Raw genomic sequence first — 18239 nt, 5'->3', positions numbered from 1 at the left:
CAACTGTTGCTGTGGAGCAGACGTTTAGTGCCGGCGGCAACATATTAGATGAACGACGATCAACTTTGTCTCCCGACTCATTGTGAACCCAAGCATTACTGGACGATTGGACCAGAGCGGAGAAAAGAATCTAAGGAATGCAACTTTCAGATGACGAAATTGAAGATTTTGATACTGAAGGAACAAATACGACAGGAACAGGAAATGGAAGTGAATGAAAATGTAAAAGGATAAAAATGTAAAAGAACTACGTGGGCTTTGATTCTCTTAAAGGGATACGTAGGCAACTTAAATAAGTGCAAGCCCTTTTTTTAATAAATTTTAATTTCTAATTTTTAATGTTTAATGTTTAATGTTTAATTTTTAATTTTTAATTTTTTTAACATATTAATCTTGAACCGTGACGAACTGTGACGAACCGTGAACCGAATCGTGAACCGGCGGTTCTGAATCGTGAACCGTAATCATCTTGGGCGGTTAAGGTTAAGGGTCGACCTACCTGGAACCGTTGAACCGGCGGTTTCGAACCGTCAAACCGTCGATTCCGAACCATGGTCAGGTCTAATCCACCCTCAACTCCTTTCTGGCCCAACCATTCATCCGATCTGGTGCAAGCCACTTCCACTTCACCTGATGAGATCTGGTGCGAGCCAACCATTCATCCGATCACCCATCGTCACCCGCTCTCTCTATCGGGCGGCTGAGATTGCAGCCGAATGGCAAAGAGGGCAGGGAATGGTTCATGCCTCAGGCCGACGCAGAGCGCGCTAGAGGGCGGCACGGTGAAGATTTCAATTTTAAGTTTGCTCTCGTTAGCTAGTTAGTTTACCTTTTTTGGCTTAAGAAAATAACTGAAATGTAAGATTTCTTTATCGATAATTTTATCGCTTTTACTATTTTTTTTCATCTTTCTTTCTTTCGTCGGCGCATCTCTCTAGCCATTTCGCCCCCCGCCTCGACGGCCCTCGCGGAGGGAAAATAACCTAAACCTAGGGTTTGCCCCGGCCGCGCCGGCGAGCGTCGCAATAGGGCTGGATTGCCTCTGCTTCCTGCTCCAGATCTCTGCGAGTCCGTTATCCACCGATCGGGGACGGGTAAACGAGCCGGGTTGGTTGTCGAGTAGCGGTTGAGGCGATGGCTGCGGCCTGGCTGGAGGACCTTTAACTGGATGGCGCTGGGAGATCTGATGTCGTCCAGGTTGTCCGGGTCGTCGCCGTCCGTTTCGCATCATTTGGATGAGTTCTCTGGCCGGGAGGATGGGGAAGACGAAGTGGGAGAGAGGGAGCTGGAGGCGGCGCAGCCATCTGGGAGCAACTTGCAGGTGACGGCTGCTGCTGCCGAAGGCAATAGCATGGTGTACTTGACTCAGACAGTCGTTCTCTCGGAATTTCTGCATGAAGGTTTCGAGGATTGCACGGAGGTAGGGCCTTCAGACAACGGGTTGGTGTCGAAGTGGCGGCCCAAGGACCGGGTAATGTGTTTCTGTATTATTTTCCTTTCAGCTGCTATGATATGCTTGTCTCCACGGTGAAAAGATGCCCCTAATTTTATTAGATGGTTCATGGCTTCTTGTTTTCTTGAGAAAACTCTACCTTATAGTATGGATACGAAAGAGTAAGCAACATTAGCACTGGAAAGATATAAATGATGAATGCACTATCGCTGCATTATTTTCTGGGAACCTAGGGTTTTTTTTAAGAAGCCAATCAGAAAATGTAAAATTCACCCTGTTTAGGTCTAAGTGAATCTGTTATAATCTATTGTTTGTTTCCAATGGGCTTATAATTGAATCTCATATAATGATTCAGGAGTTCATTTCATTTACTTGAGCAAGGATGGTATTAGTATTGATCAGATAATGCATAAATTAAATTTCATTTCGCCAATCAAACAAGAATAGACTTGACACTGAAGATGGTTATTGGCGTCATTAATTTTTACACTAGCAAGTGGATTTTGATTATAATCTTACACTTGGTTTTAAACTAGAATATTGTATACGTTACTCTTCCAAAAAAAAAAAACCTAGAATAAAATGGTGCATAGTTGGTATTTTTTATCAGGAATATCCAATATATATGTTCTGCTGCAGCATGGTATCAGTTAGAGAGAATGAGCAAACTTTTCCTGAAAATTTACCTCTTGCCTTGAAGATCATTATCTGGGGATAATGGAACATTGTGAATAGGGGATAAGATATAGAAATAATTAACAACTTCATTAAACTATCAATGCTATAATCTGTTTAAGATGTAACATGAATTCATGATAAAATTTGATGATGGTATGCGGATAAATCCCTCTGGTTATTGCTATTACAATGACTCAATTGTGTTGCTTTTTTCCGTTCAGATATGAGTTGGTATTTGCATTATCTCCCAATATGATTAGCCAAATCATGTTTTAGCAGAATCCTTAGTTAAGCTGACAGTTCTGTTTGAAAGTATCACACAAATTGGCATTCAATACATGTCAAATTCAGATACTGGTTTGCTTTCATTATACAATATTAATGGAGATGGTGACTATGCAATTGCTTTCCCAATTCAAAATGGCACATCACATACAAAAACTGTTTTTCTATTCTTAAATCCTGTTTGTAAGCATATGGTCATATGTTTTGAGGAAGACGTGTTGATTTTGGGGGTAAAATATTCAAGATTTCCTATTAAACTGATAGCAAGGGGAAAAAAATCACAGAGAGAGAAATATGTCTTAATTGTTAATTATTTATTTATTTTATACTTAGATGGTGGTGTTTATCCTTGACTTTTCTTTATTAAATTCTCAATTTTTTGTTCATTATGCTTCTCCTTATATTTTATTGACAATGCTGATATGGTTCCCGTTTCTTGAAATTTTGAATTTGAATGGCTGTCATCTTCTTTATTAATTTTGAGTTTTTTAATGCAGCTTAAAACGGGTTGTGTAGCACTCGTGTTATGTTTAAATATTGGTGTGAACCCGCCTGATGTTATAAAAATATCTCCTTGTGCCCAGATGGAGTGTTGGATAGGTGAATTTTGACTTCTACTTCCACTCTTTCTTGTCATTTATATTGAGTTTAGTTTATTCTAAAATTTTGAAGTCATGCTTTATTTGCTGTACTAAGTATGTATTTTATGAAGTATTTGCCTTGTGATTGTATGATGTTTTATGTTTATTTGTTTTTAAATTCACTTTACTAGCATGATTTAGAATGAGAATCAAGTTGCCCCCTTAGGATCTGGGATTGGCTTTATGGATGTTCCATGCTCTGTCTTCTTATCCATTGATAGTCAGGGAACTGAATTAAATAGGTTCTGCAATTCATTACAATCATCTTTAAGAAATTATAGCTTATCTTCAATCTAATTGTTTTAATTACTATTTGTGCATTTGCCAGGTTACTTCATCCAAGTTTTTGTACTGAATTTGTAATTGTCATCGAGATGCACTTCGTTAATAATCGTTTGATAACTTAAGCGATGTAGGGAAGGCATTTCAAAATGATATCTCCAGTGACAAAATTTACAAGCTAGGATAGAGGAGGCATTTTCCCCTTAATTCCAAAAAAAACAGAGAACTGTTTAGTAAACCTGAGAAAACTTAATGAAATATTAAACTGGTTTGTGTGTAGTTGTATTGTCTTTTTATGCCTTTGGAGATGGTTTGTACTTTAAGCAAGGAGTTGCCTATGGCGTATCTCTGAGGGGATTGCCATTCTGTGTGGGCTTGACTTTTTACTATTTGTTGATTTTTTTTTCTGTCAATTTGTGTCTGTCATAATTCATAGGAATTTGTGCTGTACCGCTTTACATGGCTTCAGCCTTTTTTCCTGATCTCATTTTCTTTGATGCATTGTGTCTGTCCTCTTATCGATGTAAGGCCAGGTCAGATATGAGCATTTTGACATCTGCACTTTCATTGTTATAGTATTTGACATGGTTTGTGGTGGGGATCATGTCAATTGCAGACAATGACTTTTGGTTGGACTATCATTGTTAAAATATATTTTTATTTTTTATATACTTTTTTTGAAATTTTCTATCATAATGGAACTAGCGTCGAATGGCCATTGGTCTTTATATGCTCAAAATTTTATTATTTGTACTATTTCTTTCTGTTAAGATTCAAGATTCAGCTTTGGTTGACCATGATATGTCTCTCCTTCTTTTGGATTCGTTTTTCCTTATCATTGTCACTAGTATGTAGAAGATTGTTGATCTTGTAATGATTGTTTCTTCAATATCAAATGTTCTTCAGAGCATAGGCTCAACAATACCATCTTTTACTCATCAGGTTCTCTATTCTTTTGTTTTTCTCCTCCCATTTTGTCTTCTTGGTTACACAGAACCCTAGGCACAACCATGTGGGATTGAAGTGCCATTCTGTATGGAGGGCACCAAGTTATTGTAAACACTAAATTACCTGTGTAACTTTAGAATTTCCTTAACACAATTTATTGTGCTTACAATTGTGGAGTTATAGTGCTACTAATCATTGTATCAGTTCTTCTAGCAATAAGAATTTAGCTGGCCTTCTCATCTGACTTCAGATTGCTATTTGACAGTTTTTTTGTTATTCAGATCCTCATTCTATGGCTGCTCCAAAAGCTCTTGAAACAATTGGAAAGGCATTGCATGCTCAGTATGAATGTTGGCAGCGTCGGGTATAGCATAATTTAACTTCTGCAATGTTTTTCATCTATGAGCTTCACTATTGGATATTATTATAACCTTTAACTGGGCAACAGCAACAGGTTCGTTATAAGCTTCAACTTGATCCCACAGTGGAGGAAGTGAAGAAGCTTTGTAATACTTGCCGGAAATATGCTAAGTCAGAAAGGGTTCTCTTTCATTATAATGGGCATGGAGTGCCTAAGCCTACAGCAAATGGAGAAATTTGGGTCTTCAACAAGGTTTTTCTGTGATTAATATGTGGTCCTTTCTGACAGAGAGTGCTGTTTGGTATTTTTACTGTATATAATTTTTCATTCTGAACAGAGTTACACACAATATATTCCATTACCTATCAATGAGCTCGACTCATGGCTTAAGACACCTTCAATCTATGTGTTTGACTGCTCTGCAGCAGGGATGATTGTCAAAGCCTTTCTAGAGGTTTTCTATCTTAGTCAACAGAGACTATAAATTTGATTGTTACATTAACAAACTGTTTACTGATATCCAATATTTTGATGCATTCAAATCTTCTACGTTCTTAGCGCCAAGATTGGAATACCTCTGCTGCATCTGGTTCCTCATCAAAGGATTTTATTATGCTTGCTGCTTGTGAAGCACATGAGACTCTTCCACAAAGTGTTGAATTTCCTGCTGATGTGTTCACATCCTGCCTCACTACACCTATAAAAATGGCATTGCGTTGGTCAGTTATCTTAAGGCTTTGCATTTCACTTGTTTTACTTTGTGTTGCATTTGCTCATGAAAATTAAACTTCCTGTGCTGCCTCGAGTAATTAGCATTATGCTGAATTTGGGGTACAAATATTATTGAGTCAAGGTTTAGTTTGGATGTCATTTGACTAATCTGCTAACTGCATCCTAGTATTCGATGATGGATATGATGATTGTTCCTTTCAAATTCCCAACAGTGGTCTGGAAAGTAGATTTAGGCATTTACCTGGTTGTGCAACAGGCCGTGAAAAGAAATAAAAGTGGTTGAATTTTGACTCTTTGCTAAGATATTCTTATTTATTTCTTTGATAAGGATGTCTTTGCCTAATTTGAATGGCTAGGGTTACATAAATCTAATTTAACAAAGGCAAAAATATTCATTCAATGCGTGTGGTCCAGTAAAAATAAGATTAGAAGTATGGTTGCAGATTTCGGCCTAGGCAACCGCCTAGGCGCTAGGCGGCCCCTAGCCAAACCGAAAACCCTCTAATTGCCAAAGTAGGCGTTTTATGTGCGGTCCTAGGCACCGAATAGGCGGTCTAGGCGGTCCTAGGCGCCGCATGTTCGTTCTAGGCGCCAGATAGGTGGCCTGTTTGGTACTCAATAGATATTAGATCATAGTAAAAATAAAGTATAATGAGTTTAAAATATTAAAGTACAATAATTTCAATAAGCCTAAACAATTTTTAAATGACATTAATGTCTTCAAGGGAACTTTTCAGGTGGATTTGAACTTCTTTTTGTCTTCCAACCTAAAAAAAGTTAAAAAAACATAAATATTAGTATTGAAACACTAAAAATTACTTCAAAATAATTTATAATTATAAATAATATCAATATTATTAATGCTGAAATTTAAAATATATATATATATATATTTAATTTAAAAGTACTAGAGCGCCTAGGCGCTAGGCGCCAGTCGGGCACCTGACTGGTGCCTAGTGCTTTCTGCAACATTGATTATAAGTCTTGATCTCTATCTCACAGTTTTTTTGTTCACTGCAAAGCCAAAAAAAGGAACTATTAGTTCGATACTTATTTAATACCTTGCTGCAAGATTTCCTCCTGTAGAAAGCTTAGTCTTGATATGTTTCAGAAATTGAACATCCAAGAAGAAAGATTGAGTTTAGAAGAAAAGAGAGTTGGGTTAATGATTGATATATCATCTTGGATGGGAAGATATGATGCTGGATGAGTCTTAAATAGATGAAAACCTTCAATGGCCAAAGTTGTTGGGTTTGTTCTCAATCTTTATCTTCCTGTATCAGAGCCTGTATCAGGCTTGGGATGTGTCTCAGCCAGTGTGCTCACTTGTGTGTTTCTATCTCCATGCGATTGCATGTATCGTGCTGGGTCTATGTGATGGCTTGTGGTTGAAACAGGATGAACAGATTCAGACCACATTTGTTCTCAACTGTGGATGCTTTGGTTAAGTCAGACTATTACTATCTCCATTAGGCAATCACAACTGTAATAATTGTCACTGACTCGGCAAAGATTGCACTCTGAATGTTGACAGACATTAGCAATGGTTTTTGTGGGAAACTACATGAAAAGACAGAAGTTACTCTGGCTGCTAGCAAGTTTGGCAGCTTGGATATTCTTTAATCTGTTAACCAGCAGCTTAATAACTGGATAATAGACTAAGTGAAAAAAATCTTAATCTGCTAAGCAGCAGTTTAATAACTGGATAATAGACTAAGTGATAGAGACAGAAAAGCTGGTAAAGTTGTGAAGTTCAGTCTTCATAAGTTATTCTGCAGTCTCTGGTCATTTTAATTCCTCATTGTTTTCTGTCCAAGCGATCAATCTCTGGACCTCAGAGCATCAATATTCTTTGGTCATCTTATTGGATTATTTGAAATTAATTACATTGGCATACACCTGAATTCACTTGCACTTTTGCAGATAGTGCCTGGATTGGTTGTCATATATTTATGGATTTTCTGAAATTTTCAATTGTTATGTTTTTTTCTCTGTGGCTTTCTTTATCTTTTAGGTCTCAGTGCCTTCTTTATATCTTGTTACCTTGGTCTAATGGAAAGGTTTCAAAATCTTGCGTTGATATTTTTTTGTATTTGCAACTTCTGTTAAGGCTTTAGGATTTTGAAATATAGGATTTCACAATCTTTGTTATTCAGGTTTTCCTCTCGATCTTTACTTCGTGATTCTCTCAACTACTCTCTTATCGATCAAATTCCTGGGCTTCAGAATGAACGAAAGACGCTTCTAGGGGAGCTGAATTGGATTTTTACTGCTGTTACCGACACAATTGCATGGAATGTCCTTCCTCGTGGTATTAGTAATATTGTTTTTTAAGGTTTCTAGAAGGTGAAAGGATTGTACAATAGTGTTAAATGCAATTGTGCAGATCTTTTCCAGAGACTGTTTAGGCAAGACCTGTTAGTTGCAAGTCTCTTTCGCAATTTCTTACTTGCTGAGCGAATTATGAGAGCTGCTAACTGCTCTCCTATTTCATATCCATTGTTGCCACCAACTCATCAGCATCATATGTGGTAGGTATTTGGTGATTTTTCCTCTCTCATGTTTGCACAACTCTGGGCCTTTTGCGCGGATATACTTGGCATATGTATTTTTCATTTCAGGGATGCATGGGATATGGCTGCTGAAATTTGCTTGTCTAAACTTCCACAGTTGATTGATAATCCAAATGCTGACTTCCAGGTACCATTATCTTCTTGCAGTATAGATTTACATTCTTTATGTTCTTTGTGGTTGTTAGTAGACTGTTGGCCTACTTTATCGATCTCCTTTTTTCTGTCATTTCTTGAGACTCTTCACTGATATTTCTTGTTTTGTTTAAATCAGCCAAGCCCATTCTTTACAGAGCAACTGACAGCTTTTGAGGTGTGGCTGGCCCATGGCTCCAAACACAAGAAACCACCAGAACAGCTTCCAATAGTTCTTCAGGTAGGCACTTAAGACATACTAGTAAATTTCCAACTCCTTAATTTTCTACCTTTTATGTAAAGTAGAGTATTTTCTTAAGTACCATTGATTTTCCTAATTTAGGGAATTGTTCCTTAGTGAAGTAGAACGTCAAATATAGTAATAACATTTATCTACCCATGGTGTCTTCACACTTGGACCATCTTCATAGAGTTGATATTCTACACAACCACTAATGCATATTTGGACAAGGCCATCTACCAACCACTTCTCTTGCTAAAGGAGTGTGATCTTGTTATGACATGCATTGGACTCTGATACTTAGACTCTTTTGTCTTTATCTACCCAATTCATACTTGTGGCTTTGATCCCAGCACTTCGAGTGAAATTTCAAAGATCTCTATTGATCATGTGTAAAAACAATTGGAAACATTTATGTCACACTTGGATCCACATCTATGTCATATAAGTAATAAGTTTGAGTAAGATGCGTGCTGAATCATGGGGTTGGAATTGGATCATTTCCATGCTAGTCTGGCATTGTGCCAGATTGTTAATTCTAGTTGGTGCTGTTCTCTAATGATCGAGAGGGGGATTATGGGGTGGAAGATGAAGAAGTGGAAGGATACAGATAAGAGGAGGAGAATGACCTACATGGTACCATGTTTTTGTTTGTTTGAGAAGACTACTCATTGACCCTTGTCCACTGAGCTTAGTAGCGCATGCATAGGACCCTTCTTGTTGGGATAACCATTGACAAATGCCATGTGACATGATTCTGGTTGTGTTGATGCTCTTTGCTGTCATTCCCTTATTTTGTCAGTGTTAGGCACACACATAACCATTCATCTCTGCTCCATACTGATTGAATATACTCCTACATACTTTACCTGATACAATTACAACCATCCTCCATGCTAATCCACTTTTATCCTTTATCTTTTGCTAGACTGCTGACCTTGATCTAGGTGTTCCTTTGTAGAATAAAATTTATAGATACTAGACTACATCTATAATAACTCACCTTATGATAGAACAATCATACTTTAAATAATTGAAATTATTTTTCGTGACAAGTTGAAAGTTTTTAGCATCTTTCCTGTTTAATTGTCATCAGAGCTTAATTAACAGGCATTTTTTCCGATCCTGTTTATTGTGCTGTCGTATAGTGTAGCTGATAACCATAATTATGATATACAACAATACAATGGAAACTGACATCTATTTCACTCTTTTCAGGTTCTACTGAGCCAGTCTCATCGATTCCGTGCATTGGTCCTCTTAGGAAAATTCCTTGATATGGGACCTTGGGCTGTGGATCTGGTTAGTGAATGTTGCTTGTTGATTTTGTTCCTTCCTAACTTCTATGACCAAGAGCCATGAATTTGTTTAAATTTATCTGGTTCTAATTGATTTTTTTTTTCTTCAAGGCGTTGTCTGTTGGCATCTTTCCTTATGTCTTAAAGCTTTTACAAACCACTGCTACTGAATTGCGACAAATACTGGTCTTCATTTGGACCAAAATTCTTGCTCTTGACAAGGTATTATCATGAAGTTAGTAGTTTTGTTTCGTGTTGAACTTTGAATTGCAGCATAGGTTTAAGACATTCACAATTGACTGTTTCAAATTCATGATTTTGCTATCTTCTATAGAATGACTAATTTATTGTTTACTTTTTTTTTTAATGATATCAGTCTTGTCAGGTAGATCTGGTGAAAGATGGTGGTCACACATATTTTATCAGGTTTCTTGATAGCATGGATGCCTATGCTGAGCAGCGAGCAATGGCTGCTTTTGTCTTGGCAGTTGTAGTGGATGGACATCGGCGGGGACAAGAAGCATGTATTCAAGCAAATTTGATAAATGTGTGCCTGAAGCATTTACAAATTGCTAATCCAAGTGATGGGCAAACTGAACCTTTACTTCTCCAATGGCTTTGTTTATGTCTGGGAAAGCTCTGGGAAGATTTTCCGGAAGCACAAATCATAGGTTCTCATGCAGATGGACCAGCAACTATTTTACCTTTATTGCTGGAGCCACAGCCTGAGGTAGAACTTATACATCTTTGCAGTCTGTTTTATTAGGAAAATTCTTGTAGTTCAACATCTGTTTGGCAGGTTAGAGCTTCTGCTGTTTTTGCTTTGGGGACTCTTATTGATGTTGCATCTGTCACATTTGATGATGGGCATAGAGTTGATGAGGACTTTGAGGATGATGAAAAGTTAAAGTCCGAGTTGAATATCATTAAAAATCTTCTACAACTTGCTGTGGATGGAAGTCCTTTGGTGAGGGCTGAGGTTGCTGTAGGTATGTGCAACTATTAAAGCTTTACTTATTTACGCATCAAAATGTCATTGACTTCGTTGTTTTCTTAATGGATTCTCAAGTTTCCGCTCTTAATTTGATTTCACAACTATGGTGTTGTTAACTAAGACTCAATTGTTTCACAGCTCTTGCACGCTTTGCCTTTGCTTACAACAAACCTCTTAAGTTAACTGCTGCTGAAAATTGGAAGCATCTGAGCTCTTTGCCATCTCTGGCCAGCATAAATCATCCTAACAGCTTATCACCCAGTCAATTTATGCAGTCAGGAAGAACCATCGCACATAGTGGTCTTGTATTAAGAGGTAACCGTGAGAATAATACAGCTGGTAGAGAAGGAAGGATATCCAGAAGTAGTCCTATTTCATCGGTTGGCATAATGCATGGCTCTCCACTGTCTGATGATTCTTCTCATCATTCTGATTCTGGGATACTGGCCAAAGAAATTGGTAGTAATGGGGTCCTTAATTTCTCTAGAGCAAGACCTTTGGATAATGCTTTATGTTCTCAGTTTACTATGGCTTTGTGTAACATGGCAAAGGATCCTTCTCCTCGTGTTGCAAGCCTTGCCCAAAGATCACTCTCCATAATTGGTGTTGAACTAGTGGTTACTAAAGCTCCAAGGTTAGGTGTACACCCGGGAGATTCTTCTGTTCCATCTCGCACTTCTAATCTTCCTGGATTGGCACGTTCATCCTCATGGTTTGACTTGAATGCTGGTACTTGTCTTTTTTTTGTTTACTTGTAAGCCTTTGAATTTTCCTATACCATTGCATAAAATTTCTGCATTATACTGATTCAAATTTTCTGCATTACACTGTTATTCTAAGTCCATAACTTCTCCATTTTTAAATATATAAATACTAGTTAATGCAGGTCAGATATCTGTGGCATTCCGAACCCCTCCGGTCAGCCCTCCTCGTCAAAATTATATGGCAGGACTGCGCCGAGTATGCTCTCTGGAGTTCAGGCCACATCAACTAAATTCTCCAGATACTGGATTAGCTGATCCACTTCTAGGAGCTGCTGGATTGTCTGGTGGTTCTGAACGTAGCTTACTTCCACATTCAACTATTTATAACTGGAGTTGTGGTCATTTTTCTAGACCGCTTCTTGCTGGAGCTGATGACAATGAAGAAACTATTTCTAGAAGAGAAGAAAGAGAGAGAATTGCTTTAGATTGCATGGTTAAGTGCCAACATTCTTGTGAGTAGGCTGATAGTTATGCCATACAACATCTATTTGTATTGCACTTGTTTTTCATAATATTATTTGTGTTGGTTGTTTTATCTATCTGGGCAAATTTGACTAGCATACCTTATGCTGTACCAGCTAATGTAAAACTTGCCAATCAAATTGCTAGCTGGGACACCAAGTTTGAAACAGGCACGAAGGTTTCATTGCTCTTGCCATTTTCTCCAATTGTAGTTGCTGCTGATGAGAATGAACATATCAGGTAACACATATAAGCTCAAATTTCTCCCATAACTTCTTTCATATTAATAACAAAGTAATTGTTAGAACATCTATAAACTACACTAGAATATTAATATTATGAAACTTGCTTTCTAGAATATTTGCCTTATTTTTCTGTTCTTTGAATTTTGTCTTATTCACAACACTAGATGTTATAAACGCCTCATAGCACTCTAGGTCTGTTATAATCTGCCCCATGATGAAATATTTGGCATATCCGGAAATTTCAATGTCATGACCATGATTCATTCCGTTAGCTTTGTTGGGATTCTTTAATTGAACCACAGATGCAGTTTGACATAATTCCATTTCTCACTCTCATCTTTAAATCTTTTTTGTCCAACTTTTTGGCACATGAATCTTGTTCCTCGAATGAGCTCTACCTCATTGATTTGACTTATTTATTCTTAAACTCAATGAGCATTTATGCAATTTAATGATTTTAATAAAGAATGTGAGCTTGCCAAGAGAGCTACAGTGCATTGAGCTTTTCTAGATTAAATAAGCAGACCAAATGTCTATGAAAATTAATATGATTTAATTGATTTTTTCCATATATAATTGCCTCTCTTTACAGCGTTTCAATTGAGCAGCAGTATCTTTAGGTTTTTATGGTCAAAAGTGAGTTGCTTGTCTAATGAAAAGCCAGTATTGTTAGTACTTGATGTTTATTAAGTTCTCTTTCAAGTAATGTTTAAAATCTCGACTCATGCTAAGATTTCGGTCCTAGACCGGAATGATATAGCTTCGTATCGTGCCGTGCCGGTATGGTTTCGATATTTTTTAAGTATAAAATATATTCATTAAGAATAAAAAATAATCTAAATATTTAAAATACAAAGATAAAAAAAATATTATTTTTTAAAAAATATATAATTAATGGGATAATTTTATTTGGGTCTAGTTAAGCCTATTAAAATATTTCTACTATTGCTAGGAATTGATTGAAATTATTAAACCGATGCCTGTTGCACGACGAGTTTGCTTGCGGGGCTCACACGATGAGTCCGCAGCGGCCACGGGGCTTGTGCGATGAGTATGTCGAGGCAGCTCGCTCGATGAGTACGTCGCGGCGGCTCACGCGACAAGTATGCTGCGGCCGCGAGGCTCGCTTGAAGAGAGTCCGTCGCGGTCACGAAGCTCGCGGAAGGAGTCCGCCGCCACCACGGGACTTGTGTGACACCTTCGGCCGCAGGGCTCGTGTGACACCTTTGAGGCTGGTTGTGGGCTTCGGAACCTTTGGACTGCTAGTTTCGGTCTGCGGGCGGAATGGTAAGTTTCGTCCGTTTCGTCTAGCACAGAACGGTATTTTAAACCCTGCTTTCAAGATAGTCCTAATGTTCTTGTCATCATTTTACATAGAAGAATTAGAGTGTATATGCTGAAATCTGCATAAATCTATATTAAATCTTTTGATTAAAGGTCATGCATCTATGCTACATTGAACAAAGACAACTCTTAGTGGAGCTGCCTAAGAATCTAAACCTGAATGTTTATAATTTTTTAATTCAAGTGTGGCTAATGTTTATATTCACCACTACATGATCAATCACATCCAATGAACAAAATATAACAACAGCTAGCTGGGTTATTCCCCGTCTGTGGATGGTGACATGAAACTCATCCTATGATTGAATCACTTGAACTTTCCTTGGTCTGCCTCTAATTCCAACACCTTCAACGTTTATCATTTCTTTTTATCTAATCATAGAATCTCAATGGTTATCTTTGATATTTAATACATTTATACCATCTTAAGGACTTCACCCATCTTCACCCGTTTCCTCGATCCTCGCATTTTGGAATCTGTTGGAAGTACACTAAATGTCTCCTTGATTGTATTAATATTTTATTCTATTTTTTTAATAACCTCACACATCCGATGGAACCTTAAAATATCTACCCTATAATGTATTATATGATGGGTTATATTTGGCAGACAGGACTTAATTTATTGCACTTTTTTTCCAAAATGTTAGATAAATTATACTTCAACATTTCCTTTGCTAAAATTCTCCATAAGGTTTACTCCTGAATGTAAAATGTTGATCATTCTGTAATTACTTGGTCTGGGTATTGAGATAGTAGTTTCATTAGCTTAAAATTGAAATATTTGCAGGGTATGGAATTATGAAGAACCTACTTCTTTGAACAATTTTAATAATCATGAATCATCTGATAGAGGGATATCCAAGCTCTCCCTAGTGAATGAATTTGATGACAGCTTGCTTCTAGTTGCTTCAAGTAAGCCACCTCATTAATTACCTACTGGTTTACTGGAGAGGCTCTCTTAGCTAACAGATTTTGCTTTTGATACTCGTGTACTCTAGGTGATGGAAATGTTCGTTTTTGGAAAAATTTCACAGTAAGGGGAAAACAGAAACTTGTAACAGCATTTTCTTCAGTCCTAGGTCATCGGAGTGCAGCTCGTGGTACATTTGCAGTTGTTGACTGGCAGCAACAGTCTGGCTATTTGGTACTACAATTTTCACTCTTGTACCACGTTATAGGTTACCTTTGTATCTTGTCATCATGTGGTTCTGATACAATTATTATTATTATTATTTAATTTTAGTATGCTTCTAGTGACACATCACCTGTCCTGCTTTGGGATCTGGACAAAGAACAGCTAGTTAACTCCATCCCATCATCCTCTGACAACTGCATATCAGCATTGGTGAGAGCTAGTTTAATTATTTTTTTTCTTTGATATGTAGAAGAGTAATTCAGAAATAGGCATTTGTAGCAAAATTAACTTACAATCCAATTCAAGAAACAGCTATTGTCTTTTTTTGCAAATCAATTCTTCATCAGGAGTGCTTCAGACACATTATATTCGTGATTTGTTTTATTCAATGTCTAATCCATGTATTGTTAGTAGTGAGCTTAGTTGGATGGGTTATGTTTGCTTACAGGATTTCAACCAAAGCTGAAATTGAGATAAAATCTCAACCTAAATCCTTGAGGCATAGCTTCCCTACTCACCAGCATTTAGATCTACCATCCAAACTAGACTCTAAGATGCTCACATCTTTAATACTTTTTTGAGCATCATATGTTGAGACTCTTTTGCTTTACAAGACATGTTGCGTTCTTCCTCATTATTTTATTGAATGATTGTTCATTTAGTTACAAAATTGTGTATGCTGTCCCAGTCACTTTGGCAACATTGTATGACATCATCATTCTGAAATTTGTTCTTGCAGTAGTACAATGTATTAGTAATTCTAAAAGTACAGTTGAAATGTATCCAGCAAATTATTCAGGCCTACTTATTCAGAAATTACATGTGGGCTATATTTTTTTGTGTATGCATCTTTTCCTTTGTAATTATTGCAATCTCAAAATATTAAAAATCTCAAAATGCTCATTTAGAAATCTCATTCTTGTGCTTGGAAAAAACAATAAACCTGTATGGGAAAGTGTTCTTCTATCATTTTCAAGTTCTGTAAATATATATATGTGATTAGCTCTATCTTTTTTATTTACACTCATAATTGTATGTGCAGATATCATGTCTACATTTCTGTATTCACTAATTATTGTTTTACTAGCTTGGGTTGGCTCTATGTATTAAAATCTTCTACGTCTCTTATTGGTTCTCTATACTTTTCTTCAATCTTAATGCCAATGAATCTCCATTCCGCAGTCTGCTTCTCAAGTTCACAGTGGTCAATTTGCAGCTGGCTTTGTTGATGGCACTATCAGGATATATGATATCCGCACTCCTGAAATGTGAGAATGACATGCTTTGTTAAAAATGGCTTTACTTCAATGATTCTCACATAGGAGCTTTAAGCACATTTGAATTGATCCTATTATCCATGGAATCAGTTGTCACCTTGCGTCGTGTCAGTTGACACATGCGGAATTTAGTATTCCGTTAGCCGACTTGCTCCGGCACAGGTGTACTGGCCTCATGGAGGCCTCCATGAGGTCTTGAGGCCGCTGTGACCTTGTGGCGGCCTCATCTGGCAGTGAGGCCGATCGACAGTGCCATTTATTTCCTTGCCTTTTTTTCATATTTCCATTTTTTTTACTGTTAATTGTTTTCCCTCCCCTTGCCCTTGTTAATTTTTTTCCCTCTTGTAAACAGAGACCAATTCTTTAAAGATGGAGATGGATTGATAGGAAAAATAAAAAAAAGAATTAATATATTTTATATTTAAAAAGTACCAAAACCTTATCAGCACAATACGATACCAAAAACTTATTGTTCCAGTCATAAACCACCTGCACGCTCAAAATTTTAAATAGCAAGAAGACTTTTTTTTAGCAATAAGCAGCCATGGTTGTATCTGAAATTAGTAATAATATTCTCCCAGGCCAGGCCATCATATGGCTACAATGTATTTGTACTCAAGTTTCATTGTTTGGTTTAATCTTTAAATTTCTGGGAAACTACCCCATGAGAAATGTCTGTTATATGGAATTCTCGTTGTTATTTGGTAAAGGTGTCAATTTCTGTAATATGTTTGGACGCAACTTTAGTTATTGTGTGTGCATGTTTTTATTGATATTGATATTTGTTTGTCTCTGTGGAGTATGGAGTCCATGCTCCTTAAAACATTGCAAAAACTCTTTCCCTGGTGATATTTTTTGAAACAGTATGATATCTGGATTTAGAAACCTTTTAATTAATTAGGCATTATAAATATCACTTGTTTTTCCTCTGGTATTGAAGGTTCCTTTTATTATCATTTGCTGCTGCAATATATTTGCTGAATTTCTACATCTGGTCTTGTAGGCCGGTCTGCACTGCTCAACCTCATACACAGAAGGTGGAGAAGGTTGTGGGAATTGGGTTTCAGCCTGGATTTGATCCAACTAAGGTTTGGAATTTTAGGCTTGAACTTCTGGTGTATTTGAATTCTCACTTTGCAATTTCCTTAGTTAATATTTGGTGGATGGTAGCTATTTATTTCTCATCTTTTCTTGTTTGATTTTGGTTATTCAAATGCAGATTGTCAGTGCATCGCTTGCAGGGGATATACAGTTCTTGGATTTCAGAAACCAATCCGAACCATATCTTACCTTCGATGCACATAGGGGCTCTCTTACTGCCTTGGCAATTCATCGACATGCCCCAATTATTGCGAGTGGTTCGGCTAAGCAACTTGTGAAGGTTTTCAGCCTAAATGGAGAACCGCTAGGCATGATCAGAAATTACCCCACTTTCATGGCTCAGAGAATAGGTTCTGTTAGTTGTCTTACTTTCCACCCGTACAAAGTACTCCTTGCTATTGGTGCAGGGGATGCCTGTGTATCTATTTATGCAGACGACAGTTACCAAACAAGATAACTTGCTTTGCATACACAATCCTTCAGACCTCTGATCAAGGAACATTGATTGCAATTTGATAATCAAGGAGATGGTAACGGCACCTGCTGCAGATCGTCACGTTTGGCTGCATAAGCCTGCTCTTCATGTGAAATTTGTATCTTACAATGTTCATTAGCCTCCTCTAAAGAGGATCACACTTCGTCAGAATTCCTGCATCGCAATTGGAGGCTCTCACTAATAATCATCTTTAGGTAAAAAGTTGTACATAATTCCTTTTTTATGTTTATGCTTCTTTTATTTTCTTATTTATATTTTTGATCATTTTCTTGCTTTGCTTTGTTCAAAGATGTAAAATTGCACTTTCATATTATAAATTAAGTATTGGCTGCTTTTAGGATGGGTTTGTGATGTTGGTCACTGAGAATGGTTTTTGGCTGCAAATGACCTATTTTGAATGGTCTATTCTACCTGTCCATAAATTTACTTACTGGTCCACAATATGGTCTGATCACTATCATTTCAATTACTGAACAAGTATCAAATGTATCTTTTAGTTCCTTCTAGTCATGCAGTGAAGAAGGCGGCTTGCCACCGTGAAGTCTTCGTATTTAATATTTTTTGTTGGATTATTGATGTGACGCGCCAATGTTAGTTTCAACGTCTGAAGAACTTGACTTCGAGTGGTAAATCCAAAATGCGCATCAATTGAGCCAATTAATGAGATTGCTGTCGACGAGGGTTTTCTCACTGAACATTGAGATGTCATTGGCACGCACTCAACATTCCAAGAGACGTAATCCAATTAGATGTTTTTAAGATTTCTGTCCATGTATTTATTACGGTCATATTAT

The 18239-nt window shown here is 37.2% G+C and overlaps 1 protein-coding gene across 9 annotated transcripts; it reads left to right on the top strand.

The window, feature by feature from the left end:
- Nucleotides 1-903: 903 nt before the first annotated feature.
- Nucleotides 904-17785, top strand: LOC122052585 (regulatory-associated protein of TOR 1-like). 9 transcript variants are annotated; one of them, XM_042614208.1, is made up of 23 exons: nt 905-1471; nt 2914-3016; nt 4569-4651; nt 4742-4900; nt 4986-5102; nt 5207-5367; nt 7537-7691; nt 7767-7911; nt 8002-8080; nt 8225-8326; nt 9545-9628; nt 9736-9846; nt 10001-10354; nt 10424-10613; nt 10757-11347; nt 11505-11834; nt 11961-12084; nt 14224-14348; nt 14435-14580; nt 14680-14781; nt 15754-15839; nt 16852-16936; nt 17068-17785. In XM_042614208.1, exons 1-23 carry the CDS (start codon nt 1169-1171, stop codon nt 17404-17406), a joined length of 4074 nt encoding a protein of 1357 aa, XP_042470142.1. In that variant the 5' UTR covers nt 905-1168; the 3' UTR covers nt 17407-17785. The 9 variants fall into 9 exon arrangements, 8 of the variants coding, with proteins under 8 accessions (XP_042470168.1, XP_042470142.1, XP_042470119.1 ...); XM_042614185.1 differs by having other exon boundaries at nt 11496-11834; XM_042614199.1 differs by having other exon boundaries at nt 4736-4900; nt 10010-10354; nt 11496-11834.
- The last annotated feature ends 454 nt before the right edge of the window (nt 17786-18239 follow it).

The sequence above is a fragment of the Zingiber officinale genome, chromosome 1B (genome assembly GCF_018446385.1).
Source record: "Zingiber officinale cultivar Zhangliang chromosome 1B, Zo_v1.1, whole genome shotgun sequence".
Classification (NCBI taxonomy): Eukaryota; Viridiplantae; Streptophyta; class Magnoliopsida; order Zingiberales; family Zingiberaceae; genus Zingiber; species Zingiber officinale.
The sequence above is the reverse complement of the archived record's forward strand: the minus strand, read 5'-3'. Positions and strand labels throughout refer to the sequence as shown.

Excerpts from the sequence above, each read along its gene's own strand:
- LOC122052585 (XM_042614179.1), top strand. The coding sequence starts at position 1,169 with ATGGCGCTGGGAGATCTGATGTCGTCCAGGTTGTCCGGGTCGTCGCCG. Across the intron at positions 10,614-10,756 it reads GAGGGCTGAGGTTGCTGTAG|CTCTTGCACGCTTTGCCTTT; the intron begins GTATGTGCAACT and ends ATTGTTTCACAG. Across the intron at positions 14,581-14,679 it reads AGCAACAGTCTGGCTATTTG|TATGCTTCTAGTGACACATC; the intron begins GTACTACAATTT and ends ATTTAATTTTAG.